The 13,880-nt window shown below is 41.2% G+C and overlaps 1 protein-coding gene across 6 annotated transcripts in view; it reads left to right on the forward strand.

Annotated features, from left to right (window-relative positions):
* LOC139545141 (netrin receptor UNC5D-like) overlaps window positions 1-13,880 on the forward strand; it is a 240,953-nt gene that overhangs the window by 147,534 nt on the left and 79,539 nt on the right. For all 6 annotated transcript variants that reach the window (XM_071352570.1, XM_071352573.1, XM_071352572.1 and 3 more), the window contains exon 2: window positions 10,515-10,730. In XM_071352570.1, coding sequence (XP_071208671.1) covers window positions 10,515-10,730 — 216 coding nt within the window. The remainder of the gene's footprint in view (window positions 1-10,514; window positions 10,731-13,880) is intronic.

The following is a 13,880-nucleotide window of genomic DNA, read 5'->3' on the forward strand; positions in this document are numbered from 1 at the left end:
CCATTAAGTGTCTGCATGGATTTATATTCCACATAATAGTTTGATTAAAAACCATATTTAGACACATTTTTCTGCATTTTAAGTCCTAAGCAAGTCTCAAGTCTTAACCTTTGAGTCTTGAGTCAAGTCCCAAGTAATAATGGGCAAGTCTCAAGTAAAGTCCAAAGTTCCACAGCTCAGGTTGAGTTAAGTCACAAGTCCCTAATTTGGGGTTTCGAGTCCTCAAGTCAATGGTGTTTAATGCCAATTTTAATGCAATTTTTTATTTCCTGTTTTAATTACACTACTAGTACACTACATAATAAACTTGAGTGAAAGATCATGTTAGAAAGTTTTTTTCAATTACTTGTCATGATGTTGGCCTGTTGGGGGAGGTTTATGACCCCATAAATACATTCCCCCCTGTTTCTCTCTCTCTACTCTATAAGAGTTGACTCTTGAAAAGCCCTTTGTTAACATAGAGATGCTGGGAACATCAAAAGGTGGGAAACAGAACCATATTTCAGTAATCCAACCAGTTGATAATATGCGTTGGTACTTAATGAATATGATGTCAGATCAGTTGGTGTCTGAGACATGATTACTGATGATAGGACGACATAAACTGTATCTTGGAAAATCTACACATTCTAGTTATAAGATTCACATGGAATTGTTGTGCAATTTAAATGTTTAAATATGAAACTATTTGTGGAAAGATTAAATGTAATTTTAGCTTCTTAATGAGAGAACGGTTTGTCATAAGAACACCACTGCTCACTCAGAGGCCCAAGTGAACAGACATGGGTTGTAAACTATGAAACACGCCGTTCTTTCACCACTATATAAACCCGTTGATGAAAATTCAACTTCCTGTTCCGAGGACGTGAGGACGAAGGTCCTACGTTAAAAGGGCTCAGATAATAACCTAACGAAATTAGCATCGAATTTCAATGTGAAGGTGACGACCTACACGCCGGAAGGATGAATTTCGACTATACCAGCCAGAATATAGCATGAGCTTAAAGTATGGCAACTTGGTATGAACTTTGAACTCTTATTCACTGAAGAAGTGATACCTCCTAGCCGTTGTGTTAGCGCAGAAACTGTAGACGTTGGCTAGGAGAGGACGGACAGAGTACCTGTCTACCACACAACGACGGTACTACCAAGTATCCGTTCTACCACCAGACATTCTTCAAAGGACAACCTGGCCTTCCATCTACGACCAACCGATCGAAGCGCAGCTCAGAGTAAATATTTATTGCATTTTCCTTTTCCAAATGGGCGGTTATTTAGAATGCATAAGATTCTGTATTTACGATAGAGTAGCTGCCCACGGCCCGATAGAGACACAAAATCTTTTTGTTCTTCAGTCTTCCCGCTCTTTCATTCAAAACCCAACCCCCTTTCTTTGTGTAACCAGCCGTCATATCTGTTCCGTCCGCTAGGGACCTTTTCCTTTATGACATCATTTGTAATCAATGTTTGATCCATTGTGTGTAGATGTAATTCTGTGTGATTATTTAGGTATTTAGTAAATAAATAATTAAACTACATTTTGTATTGCTGATTCAACTTGTTAGCCAGGGTTCGTGAAGATAACCAAGAATTTACAACTTTCAGATGAGACTAAATAAGGTGACGATTAAATATTGACTGCTACTGATGTAAAAGATTACTAGGTCTTTAAGAGTTTATTCGGAAGATAACAGCTCTATAAACATTATTTCGTGGTTCCCCGACTTGCTAGTTAATTACATTTACCTGAATAGCTTAATCAGGTAATATTAATTACAGAGAAATTATTTTATAGAGTAGCATGTCATATCACTTAATCCGGCATAGCCAAAGACACAACATACAAATGGCACCAATGACAATAATTTTGGGCTCTTAGCTTTACAATGCATTGCATTTACAAAATATAAAATTGGCCAACAGTATCACCCATTTGTGAGCGATGGGGCCGCAGTATGATTCCCCCATGGCTGAACACACGCTCCACAGGAGCACTTGATACAGGCACTGCCAAGACCCTCATTTCCACTCAGAACAGTGAAGGAAGAGTGTTTCTGTTCATAGCCCTGAACCAAAGGTTGTTCTGTCCTTTGCAAATGTCAAGGTAGTGGCTGAGATGCTGGAGTGCCACATACTTCTCTTTTGTTGTCTTTTTTGATATGCTGCAAACAGCCCTGACTCCTCTCCAAGAGAACAGTCCGCAGTGGTGTTTGGATCCACATGTTGCCCAGTCTCTCGCAGAATTACATATATATAGACAGAACAAATATAGACAGAAACAAAAGGTTAATCTTGCTATTAGTAGTTTACTATTTAAATTAAAATGCTGTATAACTTAAATGAATTAGGCTAAGTATTAACTCTATTGGTAAACTTTTTATAATAAAAAGATACACACCTTTCACCATTTATCACCTTGTCCTTAATAGCATCATCCACCAGAACATGATGTTGCAGCCACATCAGGGAAAAGGATGGATCTAGCACACCTGCTTTAAGATAGATACGGCCTGAGAAGGGTGCAATCTCCAGATGGGGTGGCCATCTTGACATTGATGAAGATTCCAATCAATCTCCTCTTCAGTGATGCTTGGAGACTTCAGACCAGGCCAGTGTGGTAGCTTACTTGAGGTTTCTGTGTCTCCAGATGATTGTGCAGGGAAAGAATGCAAGGAACCACTGCACTGATTGTGACAACTTTCTCTCCTTGGGTAATACCTGTGGCTTCTGCAAAAGGCTGAAGAATGTCGCCCAACTCTTTCAGTAGTTTCCACTCTCTCAATTAAAATTTGAATTCCTTATGCCTTACCTCTTCCAGCATCCGACACAACTTCAGATAGCCGCAATGAAGCACTTCTCTCACCTGCCTCAGTTCCAGCATGTGCTCACTGCAGCAGGGATTCCCTTCACTCCAAACTCACCTTCAAATGCCTCTTTAAAAGTGGTGCTAGTGTGGAGCAATTAGCTAATCTTGGACGCTTTGGAAAGAGCTGGACGGACAATTTTAGTCCCCTTCAACCCATCCCCACCACTAGCTGTAATTAGGGATGCACAATATAATCTGAGAACATATCGGAATCGGCCAATATTAGCTAAAAATGCCAACATCGGTATTGGCCCGATGTCTAATTTAACGCCGATGTGCAAAACCGATGTCAAAGTTGACGTGCATACCTATATAACGTAGGTACATGAAGTAATGACGCCACGTAAAATTTGCCGCTACACATGCATTCCTAACCAACCCCACAATGTCTGCTGTATGGATTGAGCAGTCAACAAGTTGAGCAGTCATTTGAAAGAGTAAGAACATTTCATCTAGACAGCTCAAAGGCGAAAGCCATTAATGCCAAGATAATGGAATTCATTGCCCTTGACAATCAACCATTAACTGTCGTCGTAGGTGATGTTGGCTTTCGCGACTGGTTGAGCCCCGGTACATACTACCAAGTGCGCTATTTTTTAGATGTTGGCCTACCTGAGTTACACAGTAATAGCGTCACTGCTATTACCTTCACAACATACTATGGAACTCCATTTTGGTTTTTGCGTGTCAAAAAAGATACATGTCAAAAAACACTCTTTGACAATAACACTATTTGATGCATTAAATAAGCTTTTAATTTGACACGTCAAATAACACAGTTCTATTATAGAATTTTGTGTGTTCTGAATTTGCACGTGCAAGCCAAGCGCCACCACTACTATCAACAGCACTATCAAAGCTGTACAAAAAAAGTCTGCAAACAAGAAAACACCAGCAACGAACGATGTGTTTACAATACCGCAGTGGTAATAAAGCATTATTGGTTTGACCGCAACTTCTGGGGTAGCTAGCTTTAGCTTAGTACCTTTTTATTTATTTAAGCTTTATTTAACTACCTAGCTAGCACCAATACAACCAGCCTGAAAACAATGACCAGTGGAAACTGCAGTCATTTTCATTATTCTTAGCAATGATTTAGGAATCCTTGTGAGTAAGTATTAGCTAGGTAGCCACTTGTTGTTCGCCTATGGAAATTGAACTTCAGTTCATGAAAATAAATAGCTAGCCAGTTATATAGCTAGCCAGTTATAAATAGCTAGCCAGTTATAAATAGCTAGCCCTGTTTCCCAAAGCTAAAGTTATAAGCAGCCAGCTAGCTTTATCTGGCTTGTGAGGCTCAACCGGACCGGGTTATGTGTTGTGAAGCTAGCCACAATAAGGATTAGTCACAATAGTGGAATTTGCAGATTGCCTTCAGAAAAAAAGTACCTCTTTGAAAGGGATGCAGAAGGTTAGAATTGGTGGAATCATGCCATATTTATACTAGATCATGTTAAACAAGGTGGGAATGTGAAGCAACGAAATGGGGTATGAGTCTACTCGGTGACACCCACAAAACACAACTGTGAAGAGTTTATGCAAATATTAGCATTGCAGCTCTTATCGCGGGACTGTGACTGTGTGAAATCACCTCCCCAGTCAGCCTATTGTGTGTATTGACATTCATATTGCACTGTACAGCTTTACCTAAGGACTGGGGATCAATTAAATGGGGTATCAGTCTACACAATACCCAAGATATTTTTTCCAAAAAGTGACGAAAGCTCGTGTTCAACGATGAACAGGGGTATGTTGCAATCCACAATAAGATGTGACATTATGGAATTGGTGATAGCTTTTTACTGTGGATGGTTGTGTTGTACAGTTGCACAGAGCATATCTCTATGAATTGGGAGATGTGTGGCTGCTGAGGGTCACAGGTGATCGTCTTCCTTTTCTGGTATTCATCAAAGCTATAAAATACTTATACAATTTAGTAAATTGCTTTATATGATGGAGATTATCAAATTTTCATCTCACCATAATTTTTTGTTGAATTCATGAATGAGCATAACGTTTAGGAAACTGATATAAATCAGTAGGTAATTGTCTGAATTTACAATCTTTTTTATGTTGTAGTAGTAGGCCTACATAGGGATGTTAAACAAAATAACAATCTAAATGTGCTGTCCACTTTGGACACATGGTAAGGGGAGCCATTGCAAGCTATCTAGCTAACGTTACAAGCAAAAATTAAAGCAGGAAGCACCAGTGACTCGGTCAATAAAAAAGTGGTCAGATGAAGCAGATGCTAAATTACAGGACTGTTTTGCTATCACAGACTGGAACATGTCCCGGTATTCTTCCGATGACATTGAGGAATACACCACATCAGTCACTGGCTCTATCAATAAGTGCATTGAGGACGTCGTCCCCACAGTGACTGTACGTACATACCCCAACCAGAAGCCATGGATTACAGGCAACATTCACACTGAGCTAAAGGGTAGAGCTGCCGCTTTCAAGGTACGGGACTAACCCGGAAGCTTACAAGAAATCCCGCTATGCCCTGCGACGAACCATCAAACAGGCAAAGCGTCAATACAGGGCTAAGATTGAATAATACTACACCGGCTCCGACGCTCGTCGGATGTGATAGGGCTTGCAAACTATTACAGACTACAAAGGGAAGCACAGCCGCGAGCTGCCCAGTGACACGAGTCCCTGATTGAGTCTGTAATACCAACATGTTTCAAGCAGACCACCATAGTCCCTGTGCCCAAGAACACTAAGGTAACCTGCCTAAATGACTACAGACCCGTAGCACTCACATCCGTAGCCGTGAAGTGCTTTGAAAGGCTGGTAATGGCTCACATCAATACCATCAATACCATTATCCCAGAAACCCTAGACCCACTCCAATTTGCATACCGCCCAAACAGATCCACAGATGATGCAATCTCTATTGCACTCCACACTGCCCTTTCCCACCTGGACAAATGGAACACCTATGTGAGAATGCTATTCATTGACTACAGCTCAGCGTTCAACACCATAGTACCCTCAAAGCTCATCACTAAGCTAAGAATCCTGGGACGAAACACCTCCCTTTGCAACTGGATCCTGGACATCCTGACGGGCCGCCCCCAGGTGGTGAGGGTAGGTAGCAACACATCTGCCACTCTGATCCTCAACACTGGAGCTCCCCAGGGTGCGTGCTCAGTCCCCTCCTCTACTCCCTGTTCACCCACGACTGCATGGCCAGGCACGACTCCAACACCATCATTAAGTTTGCAGATGACACAACAGTGGTAGGCCTGATCACCGACAACGACGAGACAGCCTATAGGGAGGAGGTCAGAGACCTGGCCGAGTGGTGCGAGAATAACAACCTATCCCTCAACGTAACCAAGACTAAGGAGATGATTATGGACTACAGGAAAAGGAGCACCGAGCACGCCCCCATTCTCATCGACGGGGCTGTAGTGGAGCAGGTTGAGAGCTTCAAGTTCCTTGGTGTCCACATCAACAACAAACTAGAATGGTCCAAACACACCAAGACAGTCGTGAAGAGGGCACGACAAAGCCTATTCCCCCTCAGGAAACTAAAAAGATTTTGCATGGGTCCTGAGATCCTCAAAAGGTTTTACAGCTGCAACATCGAGAGCATCCTGACCGGTTGCATCACTGCATGGTACGGCAATTGCTCGGCCTCCGACCGCAAGGCACTTCAGAGGGTAGTGCGTACGGCTCAGTACATCACTGGGGCAAAGCTGCCTGCCATCCAGGACCTCTACACTAGGCGGCGCCTAAGGAAGGCCCTAAAAATTGTCAAAGACCCCAGCCACCCCAGTCATAGACTGTTCTCTCTGCTACCGCATGGCAAGCGGTACCGGAGTGCCAAGTCTAGGACAAAAAGGCTTCTCAACAGTTTTTACCCCCAAGCCATAAGACTCCTGAACAGGTAACCAAGTGGTTACCCGGACTATATGCATTGTGTGCCCCCCCCAACCCCTCTTTTACGCTGCTGCTACTCTCTGTTTATCTTATATGCATAGTCACTTTAACTATACGTTCATGTACATACTACCTCAATTGGTCCGACCAACCAGTGCTCCCGCACATTGGCTAACCGGGCTATCTGCATTGTGTCCCACCACCCGCCAACCCTTCTTTTTACGCTACTGCTACTCTGTTCATCATATATGCATAGTCACTTTAACCATACCTACATGTACATACTACCTCAATAAGCCTGACTAACCGGTGTCTGTATTTAGCCTTGCTACTCTTATTTTCAAGTGTCTTTTTACTGTTGTTTTATTTCTTTACTTACACACACACACACACACACACACACACACACACACACCTTTTTTTCGCACTATTGGTTGTAGCCTGTAAGTAAGCATTTCACTGTAAGGTCTACACCTGTTGTATTCGGCGCACGTGACAAATAAACGTTGATTTGATTTGAGTAAGTTCCATAACATTACCTCATGTTAGCTAGCTAGCTCACACAGCAATAATTCAATTCTTACCTCTCTTTATGGGACTTCATATGTCTGACGAGGTTTTTGCAATTTCATCAATGATTTTGGACCCACATGTTTTACAAGCTGCCGCCATTTTTTCCCCCACCACCACATAGTCTTTGAAACCGAATGCAACGATTTTTGGGAACCGATCCAGATGATGCCATGATGATTACAGACTCAGTCAATGTCTCTTTCAATTGACGAATTAGCGTCAGAGATACTATATATAATGATGAGATAGTCTCCTCCCTTGACATTGGAAGTTGTTGTCCCGAAGGCAGGAAGGCAGGCGGTCTGCTTATCATTCTGCTTATCGCTCTGCATGTCACTGTATTCACATGCGGACAGATTTTGACAGGAGTGGACCCTCTCGCTTCGCCTCTTTTTCTCTGCTAGCGTTGACAGATAGTTTGAGTGACATCGAGAAATGTCCAATTAGAGTCGAGTGTTTGCCCACTCCCACCCACTGGGTGCGCGTAGAGAGGTCTGTGGAGCTTGGTTGTCTAATATCAGAAGGTGATGGGAGAGGAGGTTAGAGAATGAGAGGAGTGTGATGCCTTTTAGGGATGGGGAAATCTAAACAAGTCTCCCGGGTCTTTTCGAGTCGTCGAAGTTGAGTGGCAACATTTGAGTCCACATCTCTGTAAAAGGGGGATTCTTTATACACTTGTCAATGGTGGATGAAAAGGATTATGATAGTTTTGCCATAACTCACCATTCCAAAAAATGACCTGCAAACTAATCTGAGGAGTGAAGATAGGCTTGGTTTGACACAACCACAGACCGAGTAGTTCATTCATACTAGAAAGAGTTTAACTGAGGAAGACTACCCTCTATGAGGACACAGCTTGCAGTATCCATAGACACAACATGTATTTACTTCACAACTTGTTGTGATACATGGATAAAGAGATAAAAGGCTGTGGGGGGATATCACGAGTGAATTTGGGGATTTTCCACTCATGTTCTGTGTAAAAATAGTTAAAGATTTCGTCACATTGTGTTCTCGTTTTTGATGCTAGAAGAAAATGGCTGCCTGAAAAGGAGAAAAGCAAAGGCTTGTAACATAGAAATTAACAATCTGTCTGGAATCTATTTTACAGAGGATGTGTCATTATTGGCCACCCTGTCTTTCAGGTTTGGAGGAATTAATTATACAGGTTGTATATCCCTTTCCCCCTCAAATCCACCTCCCGTAGCAGAAATAAAATAATTTAATCTTCTTCTGCTTGAAACAATTTTCAATTTGTCACTCAATGATCTGGGAAGATTACGAGTTAGTGTCTCTTTTCTGCTTGCCTGATTCTTTATGTCTCTGTCCGTCCTTCATACCTACATTTTTTTAAGGTCCTCTTCTAGGTCTGTTTAGGAAATCTATGGTCAAAAGCATTATGTATTTATGCATTGCGAAAATACATGCTTGGATTCATTCATGTACTCAACAACATAACAATGTGAAAGAAGACTGAAAAATATGAATAGTAAAAAAAAAAAACAGCAGTGGAAGAAAAAGAAAAAAAAATCAAGCTTTTTGAACATGACAGAACGGAATAGAACAGAATAGTTACATATTTGTTTTGCTGAGAGTTTACTCTTATACTTCAATGCATTCATTTCTTTGTCAAAACTAAGGCAACCTATACATTTGTATTTTTCCATTTATAAAATACCTATTTAGTGCTCAAGGCCTTTATGACTGCAGTCAATAACGACAGAATTGTCTTGGCAAACTGTGCGCGACAAATCGTGAGATTGTTGTCAAAATGACCTTGCAAAATCTCCAAAAGTCCAGCGTAATTTCTGAAAGTATGAACCCTAATCTGGCCTTATGTATTGAGTCCTGTACTCCAAAGTTTGGATGTGTGTTTACACTATAATCTGTTTTTTGGTGAGTGCACCATAGCGTTCATTGATTTGTCTGTTAGACATGCCCACATTTGTGGGAGGTGGTGGTAGAAAGTGGGGCTGGGTGATTAGATTTCAGTGGACAAAATTGGATTTGATGGTGGGACATAATAGCTTTCATGGGCTTTTACAGTACAGCTCTGAATGGCTTAAACATATTGTCCTTGATGGGATTGAGGTTTAATTCTGGGATTTGCTCAGCGATGACGTCCTGTTCCTCCTTACTGTTCTGGGCCCAGGAGTAGAGGGCTGTCCTGAACTAGAGGCTTCACATGAAGAGTCCAGAACTTTGCCCAAAATGACACCCTATTCCCTTTATAGTCCATAGGACCCTGGTCAAGAGTACTGCACTATAATGGGAATACTGTGAAGGGGATACAATACAGTGCCATTTGGGAATGCATCCAAGATCTGTCTTAAACTAAAATCCCATCTAATATTGTGTAGCCTTGTTGTTAGATCAATGATTCCCTCCCTCTCTATTAAATCTATGAGGTGCTCTATGGTAGAATGACAGTCAAACCTGTGCCAGCTGCTTTCTGAACTGACTTGAAGGAATAACCTGATATGAATTGTGCTAAAGTAGGGACATATTGGGCATTTTGGCATCTTCACAAAGACATTCTTCGCACAAAGAGGAGGGTTTGCTGCAGAGATAAGATGCAGTCAGGCTCAACAGTCACAGTACGGGTAATCAGTCCTCTCCCAATGCCTCTGCTTAGTGGTCTATTCTGATTACATTCATCGACAAATTGCTCTGAAAAGACTGATTTCGACTAGAGTGGAAGAGAATTGCTTAAATTGTTCTCCTTGTATTCTTCTTTTCTGACCATGTTAACTTGTGAAGAATGAGAAACATTGTCACTCCGCAGAGAATTACAGATTTTCAATATGAACATGGGGAGAATAGTGAATCCAAAGTATTGCCTCGGTATTTGAAAGATCAATTGTTCCTATAGACCCCAAGTTAACAGTGACACTTTTTTTCCAGGCATCATTTAATTCTAAGACACATCATAGAAGAGTAGTTTGAATTACTTTCCTTAAGCTTTTCGCTAACATTTTGAGCTAAACATATCTATCAGCGCTGGGTTTTGTTTTGAATATCAGTCATGGTTACCCAGAAGAACACTGCATTGGTTGCTCTTTGAGGATTTAGGCTGCATATCCGTAAAGCACCTTGTGACAACTGCTGATCTGAAAAAGGGTTAGTTAAATAAATGTATTGGTTAGTTCAATCAATCAATCTGTCTTTCTCTTTGCAGGAGCCACAGGTGACATCCTGCCAGACTCCCTACCGTCGGTGCCAGGTACCTTGCCTCACTTCATGAAGGAGCCAGAAGATGCCTACATCATCAAGAGCAACCCAATCAAGCTGCTCTGTCGGGCTGTGCCCGCCCTGCAGATCTTCTTCAAGTGTAATGGAGAATGGGTGCACCAGAATGAACATGTGTCCCGGGAGTACATGGATCAGAACACTGGTAAGAATCCATAGAGATCCTATAATCCAAGGGTATTCAAATCCTACCCTGGAGGTCTGGACTGGAGTACTGCTGGTAGTCTGTTACCTCATAATTAATTGCACCTATTGTTTCCCATGTCTGAACCGGTCCCTGATTAGAAGGGAAGAATGAAAAAAAAGCAGTGGAACTGGCTTCTAGGTCCAGAGTTGAATTTGAGGGCTATAATTCCATAGATATGCTATTTTCTGTAGTTCTATGTAATGTAATGTAATATTTACTCTGTGTAAGATGCATCATTTCTATCGCCTCCCAGTCTAACTTCTGCATAGTGAGAGGGAATCTGGATTCACTGTGACCATGTGTGGGATCATGGGCTTGCAATCAGCACTGCATATTTGTTTGGGGAAACTAAATTATGACATTTTGTGATTAAGATAATCTTCGACTTGATACAGTAAGGTACATTTAGCTAACATATTGTTACTACAGATACTTTTCAGTCTATAGGCAGTTGTCTTTTTTTAAGTTTCCAAAGACAGTTAAAGTTAAGCAACAATTAGGCTGATATCCGAAAACATTTAATATATTTTTTACTACATAATTCTATCCGTCATCCGAAACCTGAAAAAAACACTCCAACTTGCCCTCATAATGTCAACAGGTAATTTGTGAAGTTGTGTTGAAGTTATCATGTAGTGTGATATAAAGGAGATGGTATGTTCAGCCCAATTAAACCCCATCAGGCTGGTGTCAGAGAGGGACGTGCAGAACAGACTAGGTCTGTGTCACAAATGGCACCCTATTTCCTATATAGTGCACTACTTTTGACCATGGTCCATAGTGCACTATGTAGGGAATAGGGTGCAATTTTGAATGCAACCTATAGAGCAGGTTGTGTTGATTAGAAGCCTTCACTTTAGTTCTGTTTCCTGAAGGGCTTTCTGGGAGAACACAACTGATGTGACACCTCGTCTGGAATGTGCTCTGATTAGTGGCTTCTCAAAAGCGGAAGGAGTCTTTCTGGTATTCATGAAGGTCCCTCTGCAGGAAAGCCTGTTTAATTGCTTCTGGGAGTTCATTATTGTGTGATTGCTGTTCTGTGAAATTGTTGTGTGACTGATAATGGGGGAAATGAAAGTCAGAACTTTGATTATTTTTGCTCTGTGTGAGTCAGAAAGTTCATGGGAAATGTATTAGGGAAAAGTTCACTGTTTTGGTTTTATGCTACGTCCAATGGTTGTTAGCAAGAGGCGGGCTAATTCATTTATTTCAGAGATCAGAAAGGAGCATTATCTAACAACAACAACAAGTGAAGTGCCTGATGTTCTGTTTTAAGTGGTAGGAGGGCTGTGAGCAAAAAATATGGTTGAAGTCGGAAGTTTACATAAACCTTAGTCAAATACCTTTCAACTCAGTTTTTCACAATTCCTGACATTTTAATCATAGTAGAAATTCCCTGTCTTAGGTCAGTTATGATCACCACTTTATTTTAAGCATGTAAAATGTCAATAATAGTAGAGAGAATGATTTATTTCAGTTTTTATTTCTTCATCACATTCCCAGTGGGTCAGACGTTAACATACTCAATTAGTATTTGGTAGCATTGCCGTTAAATTGTTTAGCTTGGGTCAAACGTTTCGTGTAGCCTTCCACAAGCTTCCCACAATAAGTTGGGTGAATCTTGGCCCATTCCTCATGACAGAGCTGGTGGAACTGAGTCAGGTTTGCAGGTCTCCTTGCTCACACACACTTTTTCAGTTCTGCCCACAAATTTTCTATGGGATTGAGGTCAGAGCTTTGTGGTGGCCACTCCAAATCCTTGACTTTGTTGTCCTTAAGCCATTTTGCCACAACTTTGAAAGAATGCTTGGGGTCATTTTCCATTTGGAAGACCCGTTTGTGACGAAGCTTTAACTTCCTGACTGATGTCTTGAGATGTTGCTTCAATATATCCACATAATTTTTCGTCCTCATGATGTCATCTATTTTGTGAAATGCACCAGTCCCTCCTGCAGCAAAGCACCCCCACAACATGATGCTGCCACGCCCGTGCTTCACGGTTGGGATGGTGTTCTTCGGCTTGCAAGCCTCACCCTTTTTCTCCAAACATAACAATGGTCATTATGGCCAAACAGTTCTATTTTTGATTCATCAGACCAGAGGACATTTCTCCAAAAAGTACGATCTTTGTCCCCATGTGCAGTTGCAAACTGTAGTCTTTTTTATGGTGGTTTTGGTGCAGTGGCTTCTTCCTTGCTGAGTGGCCTTTCAGGTTATGTTGATATATGACTCGTTTTACTGTGGATGTAGATACTTTTGTACCTGTTTCCTCCAGCATCTTCACAAGGTCCTTTGCTGTTGTTCTGGGATTTATTGCACTTTTCGCACCAAAGTATGTTCATCTCTAGGAGACAGAACGCTTCTCCTTCCTGAGCAGTATGATGGCTGTGTGGTCCGATGGTGTTTATACTTGCTTATTAATATTGTACAGATGAACGTGGTACCTTCAGGCGTTTGGAAATTGCTCCCAAGGATGAACCAGACTTGTGAAGGTCTACAATTTTTTTCTCACGTCTTGGCTGATTTCTTTTGATTTTCCTATGATGTCAAGCAAAGAGGCACTGAGTTTGAAGGTAGGCCTTGAAATACATCCACAGGTACACCTCCAATTGACTTAGGCTAATTGACATCATTTATCAGAAGCTTCTAAAGACATGACATCATTTTCTGGAATTTCCCAAGCTGTTTAAAGGCACAGTCAACTTAGTGCATGGTAACTTCTGACCCACTGGAATTGTGATACAGTGAATTATAAGTGAAATAATCTGTCTGTAAACAATTGTTGGAAAAATTACTTGTGTCATGCACAAAGTAGATGTCTTAACCGACTTGCCAAAACTATAGTTTGTTAACAATACATTTGTGGAGTGGTTGAAAAACAAGTTTTAATGACTCCAACCTAAGTGTTTGTAAACTTCCGACTTCAACTGTATGTTGCTAAATGAGGAATCATTGTCATCAAATTCAATTATTTCTTTTTTTTAATTGTATACCGTGAGCTCCAAACCAAGCACTGTATTTTAATAATTGTGTGTAAATTACCAAAATAATGCGAATGGCACCCATTGCACTGGGATTGGAGGAAAAAGGTTGTTGTAATGAGAGGTT

Source organism: Salvelinus alpinus, chromosome 19, assembly GCF_045679555.1.
Source record: "Salvelinus alpinus chromosome 19, SLU_Salpinus.1, whole genome shotgun sequence".
Classification (NCBI taxonomy): Eukaryota; Metazoa; Chordata; class Actinopteri; order Salmoniformes; family Salmonidae; genus Salvelinus; species Salvelinus alpinus.